The 19,357-nt window shown below is 44.2% G+C and overlaps 1 protein-coding gene across 1 annotated transcript in view; it reads right to left on the reverse strand.

The window, feature by feature from the left end:
- Positions 1 to 19,357, reverse strand: part of LOC124551235 — a 343,125-nt gene that overhangs the window by 282,429 nt on the left and 41,339 nt on the right. The window contains exons 2-3 of the mRNA XM_047126229.1: positions 7,631 to 7,860; positions 2,155 to 2,374 (exon numbers count right to left, since the gene is read on the reverse strand). Of these exons, the coding sequence (XP_046982185.1) occupies positions 2,155 to 2,374; positions 7,631 to 7,795 (385 nt within the window). The 5' untranslated portion in view covers positions 7,796 to 7,860. The remainder of the gene's footprint in view (positions 1 to 2,154; positions 2,375 to 7,630; positions 7,861 to 19,357) is intronic.

The following is a 19,357-nucleotide window of genomic DNA, read 5'->3' on the forward strand; positions in this document are numbered from 1 at the left end:
TGTGAATATAGGGTTACGATTTATCTCACAGTCATGTGGCGAAACTTATGTTATTTCATAAATACACTGTGTCTGTGATGTCAGTCAGAAAGTGAAAAAAGTTGTCAGTTAACACCTCTCATCCAAGCTGGCCAAGCTGTACCAACTAGAAAGACTTACATGAAGCTTCACAAGGAAACGAACTCAAGATCATTATCGTCTGACCAACATTGTCTGACAATTATCATCACCCACCATCAATATCATTCTCTGACAGTTATCATCATCCACCATCAGTATAATCCTGTCACTAGAATCGTCCTGTTATCAGCATCATTATCAGCATCATGCTATCATCAGCATTATCCTGGATTCAGGATAATCCTTTCATCAGAAGCATCCTGTCATCACTATTATCCTGTCATCGGCATCATCCTGTCATCATCATCAGCCTGTCATCACCATCATCATGTCATCAGCATCATTCTATCACAGCATTATCCCGCTGTCAGCTTCATCTTGTTGTCAGCTTCATCACGTCATACGCGAACAATAGACATAGACTACACTTAGATTACACAGACACAAACATAGATATATACACAGCAATAAGAGACGAAGAATAATGGCCACAATTAAACGCACTGACAAACAGTATTTCAAAAACACATGAAGAGTATATGCGGAAACGGCATTACAGACATGCCTATGTGCAGCGTAACAACAATATCCAGAGGATGGACAGCGATACCCACAGTGACAACGAACATAGTGACAATGAGGAGAAACAGGAGGAGGAAGCTGAGATGTGACAGTAAATAAGCAAAAGTGCTGGCAATCTAGCCAAGAAAACACCACATGCTGTAGATGGATGGGCACCTAAAGCAGTTAATACAGAGGATTAGTAATAAATAGGATAAGCAACATTATTTCTCTACTAATAACCATTTGTGTGTGTGTGTGTGTGTGTGTGTGTGTGTGTGTGTGTGGGTGTGTGTGACTGGCGGTCAACGGCTCGAAGAAACCACTCCGAGGTATTCACCGTCAGTCACGTTCGGTGATGGCACTAACAAGTCTCTCATCTATCCTATTCTTCTTAAAAAAAAAACAAAATTTTATTTATATTTCAGCCTTAAATTATTGTTATTTTGAAAAGTATCATTCTTTGTAAATGTTGTAGATAAAACAAAAGGAAAGAAAATTGTAAAAAGATAAAAAACGAAAATTGTAATATGTACGTCCTGTTTTAAATATCAGGTAACAGATTTATAATTTGGCAATAAATAAATAAATAAAACGTCCTGTGACCTTCTCAGCTCTATGATCTTCTATGCTTCATAACATTCTCACAGTCATCACATTGTCAGTTTCATGACACAGTCATCTTCAGCACACTCTGAGTTTAATTACAGCTTGATCACACTGTAAATTTCGTCGCTTTGTCAGCTTTCTGCATCATCTGATTCATCACATTGCCAGATTCATTGCATTGCAAGCTTCGTCACATTTTCAGCTTCATCATATTCTCCATCATATTGTCAGTTCCATCACATCATCAGCTTTATCACATCGTCAGCTTCATCCCATTGTGAGCATCATCACATTGTCAGCTTCATCACATTTTCAGATTCATCACAACATCAGATTCATCATGCCGTCAGATTCATCACATTGTTAGATTCATTACATTTTCAGTTTCATCAAACTATCAGCTTCATCACAACTGTCAGATTTGTCTCATTGTCACCTTCATCCCATTGGCAGCCTGATCACATCGTCAGCAACTTGTCAGTATCATCCCATAGTCGAGGTTATTGCATTACTCAAATATATCACTATGGGATTTCGTTATTAGCAGTTCTGATCCTTAACAACATCCAGTCATCATTAATTGTCATGATGATGAGTACAATGAGAGTATGATGAGAGTCCCTGTCTCTGTTTGGAGGTGACACCCAAGTGATCAAATTAGTGCCACAAGAGGAGGACGTCCCAACAGTGCTGAGAGCGGAACAGACTAAGAGGTGAATGCCCAAAGTGAACTTGGGACGAGAGCAGGAGGTCTGAGGCAGCAGCCCTACCATCGAGCAGTCCCAGTTTTTAGAGGAATCCGTGTTATTGGCGAGTCGTAGAGGCAGATAACAAAGACGCTCCTGGCAAGAGAGCCGTCCTTACCTTCCTCAAAGCCGACCCACTTCTTGGCGCCGCCCTCAGGCTTCTTGGACGGCTGTTCGTCCTCGCCCTTGTCCTTCTGCTTGGCCTCGGACTCGGGCTTCTTGCGCTGGAAGTAACTGGTAGAGCGGATGCGGTCGAGATCGTCCTGGGTCTTGCGGAGGACGGTGTCGACGCCGGCGGTCAGCGCCTTGAACTGCCGCCACTCGTCCGCTTCGGCGCCCTGTGCACACCACCACCACAGCTGCCGTCACCAGCACCAGTACGCGGTAGGCAGGCCCACTCCCCCCTCTCCCCTCCCCCGACCCACCCTCACGCTTACTTCCTGGTCGTCACGTGGTCTGCCGTTACACATATTTACCCTCCCAACTACTGTGGCTAGCCATGACTATCAGACTGAATGCATCACCACTGCCAACTATGACCACCCGACATTGGCCACCCGACATTGCCCAAGTGAGATCTTTCAAGAGTGAGACCAGCCTGAAGACCACCACTTTGTACCCTTCCCCAACGAAACTTCACTCTCTTTCAGACTACGAAACTCAATCTGATATTGATCTGTTCTATGAGTAGGGTATAAACTACATGTTAGGGAAAGAGAGTATAATCTTGTTGCATCAAAAAATAAAACTACAATCATGGTTCATCATGAGAATATATCCCACTTGTTCAAAAGTAATAACAAATAATACCCAACTTAAGCAGTTTTCCAGCTATGATATGAACAGTGATTAGAACATTAGATATACAGATGTCAGTCAATATGCTGAATGATAAAAGAACATTTCAAAACGAAATTAAGCTTTCATAAAACTATGTGACTCGTGACGTGCCATGGAGGGGAACTAAGACACAAGCAAGTACGAAAGCAGAAAAAATGCAGAAAAAATGTAGGTAATACCCGAGAGTAATGGACTTCAGGCACCATTACTGCATTCCGCTTCCAGTAACCGTAAGGGTTACACAGGGGCATTGTACCAGCGCTCGGTAAGTGTTGGCCCCGAACGTAGGAGTTTTCGCATAGTTCGCCATATCGGGTTGAAAGCTGATTTGCTTGATTGGCGACTCCATAGAGTGCTGTGTGCACAACGACCATATATGTGAAATTAGAAGGTCAGCGTTGGCCGTAATTTTTATGGTTTATTGACAGCAAAATCGATTTTCAATCACATAATGATCATCTGTCGAGGGAAGCAGTGGTTGGGAAGGGAGTGAGACAGGGTTGTAGCCTCTCCCCGATGTTATTCAATCTGTATATTGAGCAAGCAGTGAACGAAACAAAAGAAAAATTCGGAGTAGGTATTAAAATCCATCCAGAAGAAATAAAAACTTTGAGGTTCGCTGATGACATTGTAATTCTGTCAGAGACAGCAAAGGACTTGGAAGAGCAGTTGAATGGAATGGATAGTGTCTTGAAAGGAGGATATAAGATGAACATCAACAAAAGCAAAACGAGGATAATGGAATGTAGTCGCATTAAGTCGGGTGATGCTGAGGGAATTAGATTAGGAAATGAGACACTTAAAGTAGTAAAGGAGTTTTGCTATTTGGAGAGCAAAATAACTGATGGTGGTCGAAGTAGAGAGGATATAAAATCTAGACTGGCAATGGCAAGAAAGCATTTCTGAAGAAGATAAATTTGTTAACACCGAGTATAGATTTAAGTGTCAGGAAGTCATTTCTGAAAGTATTTGTATGGAGTGCAGCCATGTATGGAAGTGAAACATGGACGATAAATAGATTAGACAAGAAGAGAATAAAAGCTTTCGAAATGTGGTGCTACAGAAGAATGCTGAAGATTAGATGGGTAGATCACATAACTAATGAGGAGGTACTTAATAGAATTGGGGAGAAGAAAACTTTGTGGCACAACTGGACTAGAAGAAGGGATCGGTTGATAGGACACGTTCTGAGGCATCAAGGGATCACCAATTTAGTATTGGAGGGCAGTGTGGAGGGTAAAAATCGTAGAGGGAGACCAAGAGATGAATACACCAAGCAGATTCAGAAGGATGTAGGTTGCAGTAGGTACTGGGAGATGAAGAAGCTTGCACAGGACAGAATAGCATGGAGAGCTGCATCAAACCAGTCTCAGGACTGAAGACCACAACAACAACAACAACAATGATCATCTTCAGTGCTGTAGTGTACAAATTAAAACTCATAGGCACTGATATCAACTCACTGAGTTATTGAGATCGTTTCAAAGCTTTAGGTACTGATAATAACTTGACACCAGTGCCTATGAGTTTTAATTTGTACACTACAGCACTGAAGATGATCATTATGGGATTGAAAATCGATTTTGCTGTCAATAAACCATCAAAATTGCAGCCAACGCCGACCTTCATTTTAAAGCTGATTTTGCTTTCTGCTGTGCAGGGTCGTTATTTGGTTTAACTTTGGTGTAGCGCGTGACTTTCACCTAACGTCCTGTAGCGGCTTTATTTTTATACACTGGATGAATTCCCGGTGGCAGTTTTCTGACAAGACGCACGGTATGGAATGTCATTTGACAACTCCTACTGTAGACGTTTGGCAACTACTTGTTTGGATATGGACATGGAAATGATATTTATTAATCATTTTTATTGATTTTTCAGTTTCTAAATAGTAATCTCAGATTTTTTAAAATTTCTTAACTGTTTAATGGAGTAGGTTACAACTGTTTTTTTTTCAGGTTTCAGATACAGTAGTCATGGGGATAAGCCCCCAAAACCACAGTAGTGTATAGTGATTGCTGTCATACAAAACTTAGGCTGATAACAGTATTTTACAACTGTGCCGCATTTGTTTATTATGAACATGTACATTCTATCTCACCTTGTCATCGTCTCATTTTTTCTATTTCTTTTATAATTCCTAAATAATAAAGTCAGTGGTTATATTTTTAACAGCATAATTTAAAATAATCTTTTTAACGTTCTAAAAATACATGTAACTGTTTCTGTGCTGGCATAAGCTGTCGCCAGCACACTGGTCGGCATAGATGTAGCAAGAAGATCGATAGTAGGCGCTGGATGAAGCGCTCCTGTCAGGAGAGAGGCCAAAGGCAGACACGCAAGCAACACGCCGCCAACGCCCTCTCGACCGCAAGTATGTAGATCGCCGCTGCTGACCAGAGGGCTCAGTCTCACTCACTGACGCGTCAACTCGCAATTAAAGTCGGCGTCTGTCATACATCGCATAGTGAGACTTGTTCTTCTCCAGCAGCGAGGGTAACGTGGACTAGTATTGAAGAGCTTTTACCACAACACATGGACGGTGCTAAAGTTAAGTAGCAGCTATCTGTTTAAGTAAATAAAGTAAGTAAATTAATACATGTGTGCAGTTGTGTTGTAGAAAGAGGATGCTGGCCAGCAAACAACATCCTCTCCTATGATTCCTATGGTACAGGACTCTACAGTGTCAATGAGGACACAAGAGTTTCACTTTAGTAATTATACAGGGCGTCCCAGCAGGTATGGTCAACACTCAGGGATATTCAGAAACGCTCATTTGAAGCGAAAAGCTTCATATAGACTTACGGTCCGTTCAGAATTGTTTCCTACATAGAAAACATTCAATGTATATTTGCGTCTGTACTAGTGGTGTGCACGAATGTGCATCCAACGTCTTTGACGTTTTATTCTAGTCCAACCTACCTCGTTGGTTTCCTCTTCTTTGCTCAAGTTATCTTTCTGCAATAGGAATAGTAGTGGAAGCAAAATAGCACACTTTGGGCTTCACTTTGCGATACCTCCTCAGTAAGTAAAATTTTCTATCTTTACAACATTTTCACATTATTCAGTACTTCTTTCTACACGCTGTTTGATAGGTACAATTCAAACCAGTTGTGTCTAAAGCCATCTGTTCTATAAATAACAACATACGTTAAATCTGTTCTCGGAAACCGTACTGATGCACCAAAATATTGTGACCAACTGTTTAATAGCTTGTTTATCCATCTTTGGAACGAAACACATCACTGATTCTGCGTGTCAGGGATCCGACAGTTTGTTGGTTGGTTTGGAAGGTACGTGGCGTCAAACGTCCACCCACAGGTCGCGTAATTCGCGTTCATAACGAGTCGCTGATTTGCGTAAGCGGTCATGGCGTCCGATAGCGACCCAGATGGGTTCCATAGAGTTTACATCAGGCGAATTTCGTCGCCGAGACTTCAACGTGAGTTCACTATAATGCTCCTCAAATCACTGTAGCCCGGTTCTGGCTCCGAAATACGGACAATTTTACTGCTGAAAGCTGACAGTTCCGTCGAGGAAGACATCAAACATGAAGGGACGCAGGTGGTTCGCAGCTCTCAGCATGTCTTCGATTACAACCGCAGGTCCCATGCAATATCAGGAGCTTGTCACCCATCGGATAATACCGCTCCCGCCAATCCACGTCCGTGGCGCTCTATACTTTTTGAGTCGCCGTTCACATGGATGACGGCGTTTGTGGAGACGTCTATCGATCTAGTGTAGCAAAAAATGTGATTCACCCCAAAAGTCGACACGTTTCTATTGGTCGACGGCCGAATCTCGACCGCCGCATACCCACTGCAACCGTAATTGACAATGTCGTTGGGTCAACATGTGAACACGTAGGTGTAGTCTACTGCAAAGCTCCATGTTCAACGAAGTACGATGAACGGTGTTCTCCGAAAACTTTTGCGTGTACCATCATTGTGCTCTTTCGGCAGAGATGTCACAGATCACCATGTATCCCACTTTACAGGCCAGAGAAGCCTCCAAACGCCACGTTCTGTGAAGAGTCGTGGACGTCCAACCATTCAGCGGCTAGTGGTAGTTTCACTGTCCTTCCACCTCTTTCTGTAGATGCTCATGACAATAGGACGTGAATATTCGACCAGCGTCGCCGTTTTCGAGACACTGGTTCACAGACACCGCATAATAATAATCTGCCCTTTGTCAAAATCGTTTATGTCAAAGTGTTTCCCCTTTTAAAGCCCACACCTTTCCTATGGTGGTCCCCGTCCATGTCTGCTCTGCTGGCCCACAACACTACCAGGCAGCAGTCAGTGTCGCGATGGGCAATGGTCATAATATTATATTTTGCCTTATCAGTGTATGTCGACAGAAGTCTTTTGCTTCAACTGAGCGGTCCTGTCATATCTCTGAATATTACCATTCCTGCTGGGACAGCCTGCATTGTATCAGTTTTATGTATTTTTAAGACCTATAGATGAAGAGTCCGATGTTGTTCTATACAGCTAGCTACCACCTGCCCTCCTCGGCTGTACGGTACGCAATAATTATGAAGAAAGATCGTTAACACAGTGCGAGGGCAGTATTGGTCTCATTATTGAACCCTGTGGAACACCGACTGTGTTTTCTCTCTGCTATGATGATGCGCTATGCCTTTACGTATTCCTGAAACGCTGTAGAACCACTCCCTACACCCTGACCACGACACTGCCCCGCAGTACGGGCCTGTGAACCACGAAATGCTGCAGACGGCCACACGGACGCACCTGGTCCTCCTGATCCGGAGCGCCGTCCTCCTGCTGCTGCTGCTGCTGGTGGGTGCGGCGGTACTCCTCGAGCTCGGCGGCGTCGAAGAGTTCCTCCTCGCGGCCCTTCTTCTTGCCCTTCTTCTTCTTCTTGGTCTTCTTGAGGCCCTTAGTTAGCTTGTGCATATTCCGCCGCCGTCGCCGTCGCCACTGCCGCCGCTCGCCCCTCTGCTGCTACCCACAAGGCCCTTCTGCAACATAAAACGCCCGGCACGGCGCACTCATTACCCGTCTCCATCTCCGGGGACGCTCACAAACATTTCTCCATGCACCAGACAGCGTCTATAACAGAGCGGAATTGAGCTCCGTATACTAGCTTTAAACTCGCCAGGGCGTCCTACGGCGTCGTCTCTGAACTAATCGCCACCCCTCTGTACGCTCGGAGACTCGACTCGTCAGCCTCTGGCACACTGGGTCTCGTCTCTTGGGTCTGTTTACGGTGCAAGATGACTATACCAGCATAGAAAGGAGAACGGATACAAGAGGTTGAATGTATAACCGAGGATCCGCAGCATTCCCTGCTACACACACAACCGTTGGGCATGACGACGTGCAAACCATGCATGGAAGACAGCAGGTTGATTCCATATTACTAGATTGGTTGAAATGGCTCTGAGCACTATGGGACTTAACTTCTGAGGTCATCAGTCCCCTAGAACTTAGAACTACTTAAACCTAACTAACCTAAGGACATCATACACATCCATACCCGAGGTAGGATTCGAACCTGCGACCGTAGCACCTAGAACCGCTCGGCCACCCCGGCCGGCTATTATTAGATTCCCAAAAATCAAAAACAAAAGAAGAGCAGCACGTTTTGCGTTATCGCGAAATAGGGGACAGAGTGTGACGGACATGATACAGGATTCAGGGGGGACACAACTGAAACAAAGGCGTTCTCCGTTGCGGCAGTATCTTCTCACTAAGTTTCTATCGCCAACTTTCTCCTCCGACGGCGAAAATATTTTGTTGACGCTGACCTACGTGGGGTGAGCGCTCTTCATAGTAAAATAATGGAAATCAGTGCTCGCACGGACAGGTATAGGTGTTCGTTTCTTCCGCGCACTGTTCGACAGTAGAATAATAGAGTATAATTGTGAAGGTGGTTCGATGAACCCTCAGCCAGGCACGTAACTGTGATTTGGAGAGTATCCATGTAAAACTTTCTGGCAGATTAAAACTGTGTGCCAGACCGAGACTCGAACTCGGGACCTTTCCCTTTCGCGGTCAAGTGTTCGCAGAAGAGCTTCTCTGAAGTTTGGAAGGTAAGAGACGAGGTACTGGCGAAATTGAAGATGTGAGGACGGGTCGTGAGTCGTGCTTGGATAGCTCAGATGGTAGAGCACTTGAGCACGAAAGGCAAAGTCCTGAGTTCAAATCTCGGGCCGGCACACGGTTGTAATCTGCCAGAAAGTTTCGTATCAGCGCACACTCCGCTGCAGAGTGAGAATCTCATTCCAGTGTCCATGTAGATGAAATACTTGATACGGTGCCTCACCGTAGACTGTTAATGGAGTTCCGGACATGTGAGTAGCTCGGCGACTTCTTAATGGAGTCGTAAAACTACCGTAGGCTACCGTAGCCTATCGTAAGTAAGCGTAGACTACAGTGGTTCTCCTAGTGGCTTTGGTCAGGTAATGTCATACCCACATTACTTTTAAGTTAAGTGTGTTGCACACCTATCGAACTTTCTTACCTATGCGATCAGCGTCTCACTAGATTGCTCTAAAAACCGAAAGCGGAGATGGCTCTCGAAACTGAGTGAGGATATGTAAAGAGCCAGGTACCTTAAGAACATTTTTGTTCTACATAATTATGCTCCTGCCTCTTACTTGAAAATAAACAGTATTCATAGCAAAATTGAAATTGTCGATGTTTAATTCAGGTTTTCTTCGGAAACTTGATTTGTAACACGAAACACAGAAATGTTGTAGTAAAAATTAAAAAAAAAATTATATAGCATTATCACATAGCGCTAGGAAACGCAGTTTCCTCAACAAAAAGGCGAAATTAAAAAAAGAAGCTAAACAGAATATATCAAACGCCGCTTCAGTATTTCGTCATGCTTGTGTGAAACATATTTCTCTTATCGATAAACGACGTTCTCTTTTATCAATAATAACAGGAAACGTCTGCCTTTGATCATTACGAAAAAAGTTCTGTTGAGTACAAAATAACAACATATTTATATGTATGTTTCTGCATGTAAACTGTACTTGCATCAAAAGTAATTGCTTTGGTTAAATAAAAACGCAGAAGTTACGAACTAATTTTTATTAGTTATAAAATGGAACTTATATCCTCTAAGGATATAAAATTAAAATACACAATGATGTACACTTCTAATTATGTGCAAAACGCCGCGCGCGGTAGCCCTGAGTGCTGGAGGGCTTTGCCACAGTTCGCGCGGCTTCCCCCGTCGGAAGTTCGAGTCCTCCCTCGGGCATGAGTGTGTGTGTGTGTGTGTGTGTGTGTGTGTGTGTGTGTGTGAGTGTGTGTGTGTGTGGCGTCCTTAGCGTAAGTTAGTTTAAGTTAGATTAAGTAGGGTGTAAGCCTAGTTTGGTCCCATAGGAACTTACCCCAAAATATGTGCAAAACAAACCAAAAAAGTACAACTAAAGAGAAGTCGCCGGTTCCCAGTTTCTCTCTCACACATTCATTTATATTTCTTTCCCCACCAATGGTACCAGTACTACCGGTAACCCTATCATTTTCTACGCCACATGCGTAGTGCACAAAAATTATCCAACTGTAGTTTTGGTAGATCACTGCTCTACTTCTTAAGTAACAGAATGTTGTATTGGACATGGAGTGTTCATCAGAGACAAGCTTATCGACAGGACTGCCTCAGACAGATGTGATGGCACTGTTGCTGTGGTTTCACCGCCAGACACCACACTTGCTAGGTGGTAGCTTTAAATCGGCCGCGGTCCATTAGTACATGTCGGACCCGCGTGTCGCCACTGTCAGTGATCGCAGACCGAGCGCCACCACACGGCAGGTCTCGAGAGACTTACTAGCACTCGCCCCAGTTGTACGGACGACTTAGCTAGCGATGCAACACTGACGAAGCCTCGCTTATTTGCAGAGAAGATAGTTGGAATAGCCTTCAGCTAAGTCAATGGCTACGACCTAGCAAGGCGCCATAGCAATTGATAGTTATCGTATGAAGCATGTCTCATCAAGAACGATGTATACAAATGATGGATTAAAGTTAAGTATTCCAGCAGCTACGTACTTTTCTTTATAGCATTCATTACGTATCCTGTTTCAGACCTCACGCCATCCTGCGTGAGCTTATAACGTGCATTTCGGCCTTCCCTAGCTATATAACAGTTGCTGTTTTTTGTATGTGCAAATAATCTAGCGAATAGGTTGAGTAGCAGTCTCCAGCTGTGTACTGTCGAAGCTGCGGTGCGTGTGAAGGTGTCTTCCCTTCACTGACTGTAGAATGATACCAAAATCATTAGTTGGTGCGATGAATGGCAGCTAATTGTAAATGTAGAAACATATAAGTTGAGGCAAACGATTAGGAAAAACAAGTCGTAATGTTGGAATACAGCATTAGTAGTGTGTTTGACATGGTCACAGAGATTAAATATCTGGGTGTAACGTTGTAAAGCATATACAGGGTGGTCCATTGTCTAGCTTGCAGGGGGAAACCAGATGGCGCTATGGTTGGCCCGCTAGATGGCGCTGCAATAGGTCAAACGGACAGCGAGTAGTTTGCCTTCTGTAATGTTCGCACATGCACTGACAGTGCGCTGAAGCATGTTGTCACGCGTTGTCGGTGAATCACGATAGCAAATATTCTTCAACTTTCCCCACACATAGAAAACCGGGGACGTCAGATCCGGTGAACGTGCGGGCCATGGTACACGGTATGGTGCTTCGACGACCAATCCACCTGTCATGAAATATGCTATTCAATACCGCTTCAACCGCACGCGAGCTATGTGCCGGACATCGCCATTCTGTCATGCAGTGAAACATCTTGTAGTAATATCGGTAGATCATTACGTAGGAAATCAGCATACGTCGCACAATTTAGATTGCCATCGCTAAAATGGGGGCCAATTATCCTTCCTCCCATAATGCCGCACCATATATTTACCCGCCAAGGTCGCCGATGTTCCACTTGCCGCAGCCTTCGTGGATTTTCCGTTGTCCAATGTGCATATTATGCCGGTTTACGTTACCGCTGTTGGTAAATGACGCCTCGTCGCTAAATGGAACGCGTACAAAAAATCTGTCATCGTCCCGTAATTTCTCTTGTGCCCAGTGGCAGGACTGTACACGACGTTCAAAGTCGTCGCCATGCAATTCCTGGTGCATAGAAATATGGTACGGTTGCAATCGATATTGATGTAGCATTCTCAAGACCGTTTTTGAGATTCCCGATTCTCGCGCAATTTGTCTGCTAGTGATGTGAGGATTAGCCGCGACAGCAGCTAAAACACCTACTTGGGCATCATCATTTGTTGCAGGTCGTGGTTGTCATTTCACATGTGGCTGAACACTTCCTGTTTCCTTAAATAACGTAACTATCCGGCGAACGATCTGGACACTTGGATGATGTCGTCTAGGATACCGAGCAGCATACATAGCACACGCTCGTTGGACATTTTGATCACAATAGCCATACATCAACTTGATACTGACTTTTTCTGCAATTGGTAAACGGTCCATTTTAACACGGGTAATGTATCACGAAGCAAATACCGTCCGCACTGGCGGAATGCTACGTGATAACACGTACTTGTACGTTTGTGACTGTTACAGCGCCATCTGTCACAAAGCGAAAAAAGTGGTCCAACTAAAACATTCATATTTCTTTACGTACTACACGAATATGTAATAAAAATGGGGGTTCCTACTTAAAAAAAACGTAGTTGATATCCGTTGGACCTATGGCAGCGCCATCTAGCGGGCCAACCATAGCGCCATCTGGTTTCCCCTTCAAGCTAGACAAGTTTCGTTCTTTGTAGTTTTTTCGTTGGACGGTTATTTCGTGAGATATTTGACCCGGTCACTATCAATGGACTACCCTGTTTAAGGTGACTCAGATTCTCCTACCGAAGGCGTTTTACGCAACCAGCACCACGTCTGCATCAGGAACGGTATAGAGCGACAGCCATGTAATCGACATATGTTCACTCACAGAGCTTTGGGCGACTGTTATCAAAGGAAATCAGACTGCAAAAAATACGAGTGAGGACTGACGAAGAGATGCACAGTTATTTTGGACAAATATATACATTACTTCTGACATATTTATCTAAGTGTCCAATCGGTGCAGTCATACAGGTTTTGGATGTCTCTGTAAGTTTAGAATATTTAATCTTCCCCTTTTTTTTTGTCATCACTATACTGACTGGTTTAATGCGGCCCGCCACGAATTCCTTTCCTGTGCTAACATCTTCATCTCAGAGTAGCACTTGCAACCTACGTCCTCAATTATTTGCTTGGCGTATTCCAATCTCTGTCTTCCTCTACAGTTTTTGCCCTCTACAGCTCCCTCTAGTACCATGGAAGTCAATCCCTCATGTCTTAGCAGATGTCCTATCATCCTGTCCCTTCTCCTTATCAGTGTTTTCCACATATTCCTTTCCTCTCCGATTCTGCGTAGAACCTCCTCATTCCTTACCTTATCAGTCCACGTAAATTTCAACATTCGTCTTTAGCACCACATCTCAAATGCTTCGATTCTCTTCTGTTCCGGTTTTCCCCTCAGTCCATGTTTCACTACCATACAATGCTGTACTCCAGACGTACATCCTCAGAAATTTCTTCCTCAAATTAAGGCCGGTATTTGATATTAGTAGACTTCTCTTGGCCAGAAATGCCTTTTTTGCCATAGCGAGTCTGCTTTTGATGTCCTCCTTGCTACGTCCGTCATTGGTTATTTTACTGCCTAGGTAGCAGAATTCCTTAACTTCATTGACTTCGTGACCATCAATCCTGATAAGTTTCTCACTGTTCTCATTTCTACTACTTCTCATTACCTTCGTCTTCCTCCGATTTACTCTCAAACCATACTATGTACTCATTAGACTGTTCATTCCGTTCAGCAGATCATTTAATTCCTCTTCACTTTCACTCAGGATAGCAATGTCATCAGCGAATCTTATCATTGATATCGTTTCACCTTGTATTTTTATTCCACTCCTGAACCTTTCTTTTATATCCATCATTGCTTCCTCGATGTACAGATTGAAGAGTAGGGGCGAAAGGCTACAGCCTTGTCTTACACCCTTCTTAATACGAGCACTTCGTTCTTGATCGTCCACTCTTATTATTCCCTCTTGGTTGTTGTACATATTGTATATGACCCGTCTCGCCCTATAGCTTACCCCTACTTTTTTCAGAATCTCGAACAGCTTGCACCATTTTATATCGTCGAACGCTTTTTCCAGGTCGACAAATCCTATGAAAGTGTCGATTTTTCTTTAGCCTTGCTTCCATTATTAGCCGTAACGTCAGAATTGCCTCTCTCGTCCCTTTACTTTTTCTAAAGCCAAACTGATCGTCACCTAGCGCATTCTCAATTTTCTTTTCCATTCTTCTGTATATTATTCTTGTAAGCAGCTTCGATGCATGAGCTGTTAAGCTGATTGTGCGATAATTTTCGCACTTGTCAGCTCTTGCCGTCTTCGGAATTGTGTGGATGATGCTTTTCCGAAAGTCAGATGGTATATCGCCAGACTCATATATTCTACACACCAACGTGAATAGTCGTTTTGTTGCCACTTCCCCCAATGATTTTAGAAATTATGATGGAATGTTATCTATCCCTTCTGCCTTATTTGACCGTAAGTCCTCCAAAGCTCTTTTAAATTCCGATTCTAATACTGGATCCCCTATCTCTTCTAAATCGACTCCTGTTTCTTCTTCTATCACATCAGACAAATCTTCACCCTCATAGAGGCTTTCAATGTATTCTTTCCACCTATCTGCTCTCTCCTCTGCATTTAACAGTGGAATTCCCGTTGCACTCTTAATGTTACCGCCGTTGCTTTGACTTTCCTGTATGCTGAGTCTGTCCTTCCAACAATCATATCTTTTGCGATGTCTTCACATTTTTCCTGCAGCCATTTCGTCTTAGCTTCCCTGCACTTCCTATTTATTTCATTCCTCAGCGACTTGTATTTCTGTATTCCTGACTTTCCCGGAACATGTTTGTACTTCCTCCTTCCCTCAATCAACTGAAGTATTTCTTCTGTTACCCATGGTTTCTTCGCAGCTACTTTCTTTGTACCTATGTTTTCCTTCCCAACTTCTGTGATGGCCCTTTTTAGAGATGTCCATTCCTCTTCAACTGTACTGCCTACTGCGCTATTCCTTATTGCTGTATCTATAGCGTTAGAGAACTTCAAACGTATCTCGTCATTCCTTAGTACTTCCGTATCCCACTTCTTTGCGTATTGATTCTTCCTGACTAATGTCTTGAACTTCAGCTACTCTTCATCACTACTATATTGTGATCTGAGTCTATATCTGCTCCTGGGTACGCCTTACAATCCAGTATCTGATTTCGGAATCTCTGTCTGACCATGATGTAATCTAATTGAAATCTTCCCGTATCTCCCGGCCTTTTCCAAGTATACCTCCTCCTCTTGTGATTCTTGATCAGGGTATTCGCTATTACTAGCTGAAACTTGTTACAGAACTCAATTAGTCTTTCTCCTCTTTCATTCCTTGTCCCAAGCCCATATTCTCCTGTAACCTATTCTTCGACTCCTTCCCCTACAACTGCATTCCAGTCGCCCATGACTATTAGATTTTCGTCCCCCTTTACATACTGCATTACCCTTTCAATAATCTCACAGACTTTCTCTATCTGTTCATCTTCAGCTTGCGACGTCGGCATGTATACCTGAACTATCGTTGTCGGTGTTGGTCTGCTGTCGATTCTGATTAGAACAACCCGGTCACTGAACTGTTCACAGTAACACACCCTCTGCCCTACCTTCCTATTCATAACGAATCCTACACCTGTTATACCATTTTCTGCCATAGTTATCCAAGTGTCTCCAGTGTTTCTTTGTGTAATAAGCAGTGTAGTCATACGGGTTTTAGATGTGTCTTGTAAGTTTATTCTGATACAGTACTTCAGTAAAAGGTTCCGAAACGTTGCTGTGTGCAGTGTATTTCACCTTTGGAAAGAACAAAATTAACAGGAGATATTAAAATGAGAATGTGGTAGTAACAACATAAATCCATGAAAAGATTAAAATATGACTCGCCACATTAAAGTAGTTTCATTAATAAAATTTTACAACAGGTCTATAATGTGTTCGTATACTTTGCCAGTTATTCTGCGACATTTTGACAATGTGCTTTACATCTGCAGAGCGAACTGGACAATAACATAGTTCCGTCAAGTGTCATGTGCGGTTGCATAAAACGAATCGGTAGGGGCAGCTAAACTGTGTATACTTGTATGACAGGCTGAATACACATGGCGTCCCAGGAGGAGTGGTCGGTATTCAAGAATATGACAAGAAACATCATTCAAAGCAAAAAAACTGCAGTAAACATGGACTGCAAAATGCGTGCCTGAGGAGCTTCAATAGCGTTAACCACATATGCTCTATTGAACAAGTGCTCATAGCTGTTAAGATTTTAGAATCCATGTTTGCTGAACTGCATTGCTTCGAATGAACGTACCCGTCGTATCCTCGAATATTGATCATTCCTCTTGGAGTAGCCTGTATTACTGAACCGCTATCCTAGTATTTGGTTCGCTTTCGTAGTTCGCAGTCCCATTTGCAGGTATCCCACATAACGGTTTCCATGGGCAACAAAACTATGATTTTTTCACTATTTCAGTTCTAGCAGCACAGATAGAGTATCCCGTATGAAATCATGATAACGTGCTCCATTGAGCGTAGGTGGAAGAACATGGGGCCCAATCAAGACATCACCAACAATGCCTGCCCAAACGTTCACAGAAAATCTGTGTTGATGACGTGATTGCACAACTGCGTGCGGATTCTCGTCAGCCCACACATGTTGATTGTGAAAATTTACAATTTGATCACGTTGGAATGAAGCCTCATCCGTAAAGAGAACATTTGCACTGAAATGAGGATTGACACATTGTTGGATGAACCATTCGCAGAAGTGTACCCGTGGAGGCCAATCAGCTGCTGATAGTGCCTGCACACGCTGTACATGGTACGGAAACAACTGGTTCTCCCGTAGCACTCTCCATACAGTGACGTGGTCAACGTTACCTTGTACAGCAGCAACGTCTCTGACGCTGACATTAGGGTTATCGTCAACTGCACGAAGAATTCGTTCTGGAAATCTGTCTCGATACAAACGTACCGCGCCAAGGCTATTGCCCCGTGCTAATCCATACATCAAATGGCCATCTGCCAACTCCGCACTTGTAAACATTGACTGCAAAACCACGTTCTTGATGAACACTAACCTGTTGATGCTACGTACTGATGTGCTTGATGCTAGTACTGTAGAGCAATGAGTCGCATGTCAACACAAGCACCGAAGTCAACATTACCTTCCTTCAATTGGGCCAACTGGCGGTGAATCGAGGAAGTACAGTACATACTGACGAAACTAAAATGAGATCTAACATGGAAATTAAGCGTTTCCGGACACATGACCACATAACAAATTTATTTGTTTGTGAGGAATGTTTCCTGAACGTTTGGCCGTACCTTTTTGTAACACCCTGTATAGGCGCATCTGAAACTTCCTGGCAGATTAAAACCGTGTGCTGAACAGAGACTCGAACGCGGGACCTTTGCCTTTCGCGGGCAAGTTTCATATCAGCGCACACTCCGCTGCGGAGTGAAAATTTCGTTCTAGGTGCATCTTTCTAAACTGTGAGGCTCGGCAATATCTTGCTGTATCCAAACACCATAGCGCCGGGTCACAGCGCATTATTTACCTTCGGATGACTCTTCTCGTTCCTCTCAGATACACTTGTGGCCACCGCCCTCCACTCTTGCGTTACAGGGCCAAGCGGTGGTAGAGCTGTCGCGCTTCGTTCTTCCACCCTAGGGTCGTCCACATGCCTTACTCTCAGTGCTGTTGCGTCTTGTCTGTCGGCTATGCATTTCCTCGTAAGTAGAAGTAAGTCTTTGCGGGGAAAGAGACGAATACGGACTGGCGGCTGTGGAGAGAGACAGTAAAAGTTTCCGTGTGGGCGAAGCCAAGCTCATCTCGCTGACTGACGCGTGCCCAGGAGTTACGCCACAGATGCCGCTGCGCGCTATTTCTGCCTCGACTCGCGCTGTTCGCCGCGCATTAAGAGCTCTCTCCGAATTGCTCCCACCGTAGGCTTGTTGACTTTTACAACACCCCAATAACAGACAACGATGGTAGCTGCATATGTTTACGCCGAAAAACTCGTACTTTATTAAGAAGGGCATGCACGTGCGCTAAACAGAAGACTTGTGTTCATCAGTTCGGTAGCTGGTCGTTGTGGCCGAGCGGTTCTAGGCGCTTCAGTCCGGAACGGCGCTGCTGCTACGGTCGCAGGTTCGAATCCTGCCTCGGGAATGGATGTGTGTGATGTTCTTATGTTAGTTTAAGTAGTTCTAAGTCTAGGGGACAGATGACCTCAGATGTTAAGTCCCATAGTGCGTAGAGCCATTTGAACCATTTTTGAATAAGTTTGGTGCAAAATATTACACTCCCTGACAGAAAAGGTAAAGCGGCCAGAAAGCGGGATCGGATGTCAATGTAATTTTGTACACGGACATATACAGATACACACACACACGCACAGAGAGAGAGAGAGAGAGAGAGAGAGAAGCAGAAGAGAGAGAGAGAGAGAGAGAGAGAGAGAGAGAGAGAGAGCTCAGGGAGCTACAAAATGAACCAGATGTAGTTGTGGAAGCCAAGAGAAGAAGACTGAGATGAGCCGCTACGTCTATAGAAGAGAGCAGGGACCTTTACTGAGAGAAGTCTCAGAGAATAAACCGGAAGGACGAAGACCTCTAGGCAGGCCGAAAATGAGATGGAGAGATCAGGTTGCCAAGCATCCCAGGTACTGGGAGCAAGGAAAGAAGATGCCAGAGACAGAGACACTGTGGAAGAAGCGACTTCACGAGGCCAATAACCGGATACGGTTTGTGGGGCCAGGAGAGTAAGAGAAAGAGTAAGTACACACCAGCGTAGGGTATTTAAGTAAATGTTCAGAGTTGCAGTTATCTCTAACTGGAAGAAAGGCCGCCAATGTGCAATAGCGTGTTTCAGTTTAGTGTTGTTACCAGGCCTGGTAGGGCGTTTAAGAGGCGTGAAAAGCGTCAGATGTTGACTAAGCGCTGTGAAGGAAACGGAGACGCCGCGTACACGTGTGAGACAGCGTTATCAGCACCTGACAGAGTTTGAATGGGGCTCCATGGTGTGTGTCTCCATTTGGCCAGCTGATCGAATCGCGCAATGTCCAGATTTGGCAGGCATTCGATTGTGACAGTGGCCCGATTCTGGAGTGGATGCCAAAATTAGCCCTGGCATACTCATCGTGAAGGCTCCAGTCGACCACGTCTGACCACCACACAAGGAAGGATCGCACCAGCCACATCGTAACAGTTTCGTATCTGCGCCTCCCTGCGGGAACAAGTAATACACTCCCTGAAACATCCGGTGTCATCTCTCACCATTGGCCGGAGACTACCAGCAGCCGGTCTAGGGTATGTGTAGGCATTTGGA

Source organism: Schistocerca americana, chromosome 9 (assembly GCF_021461395.2).
Source record: "Schistocerca americana isolate TAMUIC-IGC-003095 chromosome 9, iqSchAmer2.1, whole genome shotgun sequence".
NCBI classification, from domain to species: Eukaryota; Metazoa; Arthropoda; class Insecta; order Orthoptera; family Acrididae; genus Schistocerca; species Schistocerca americana.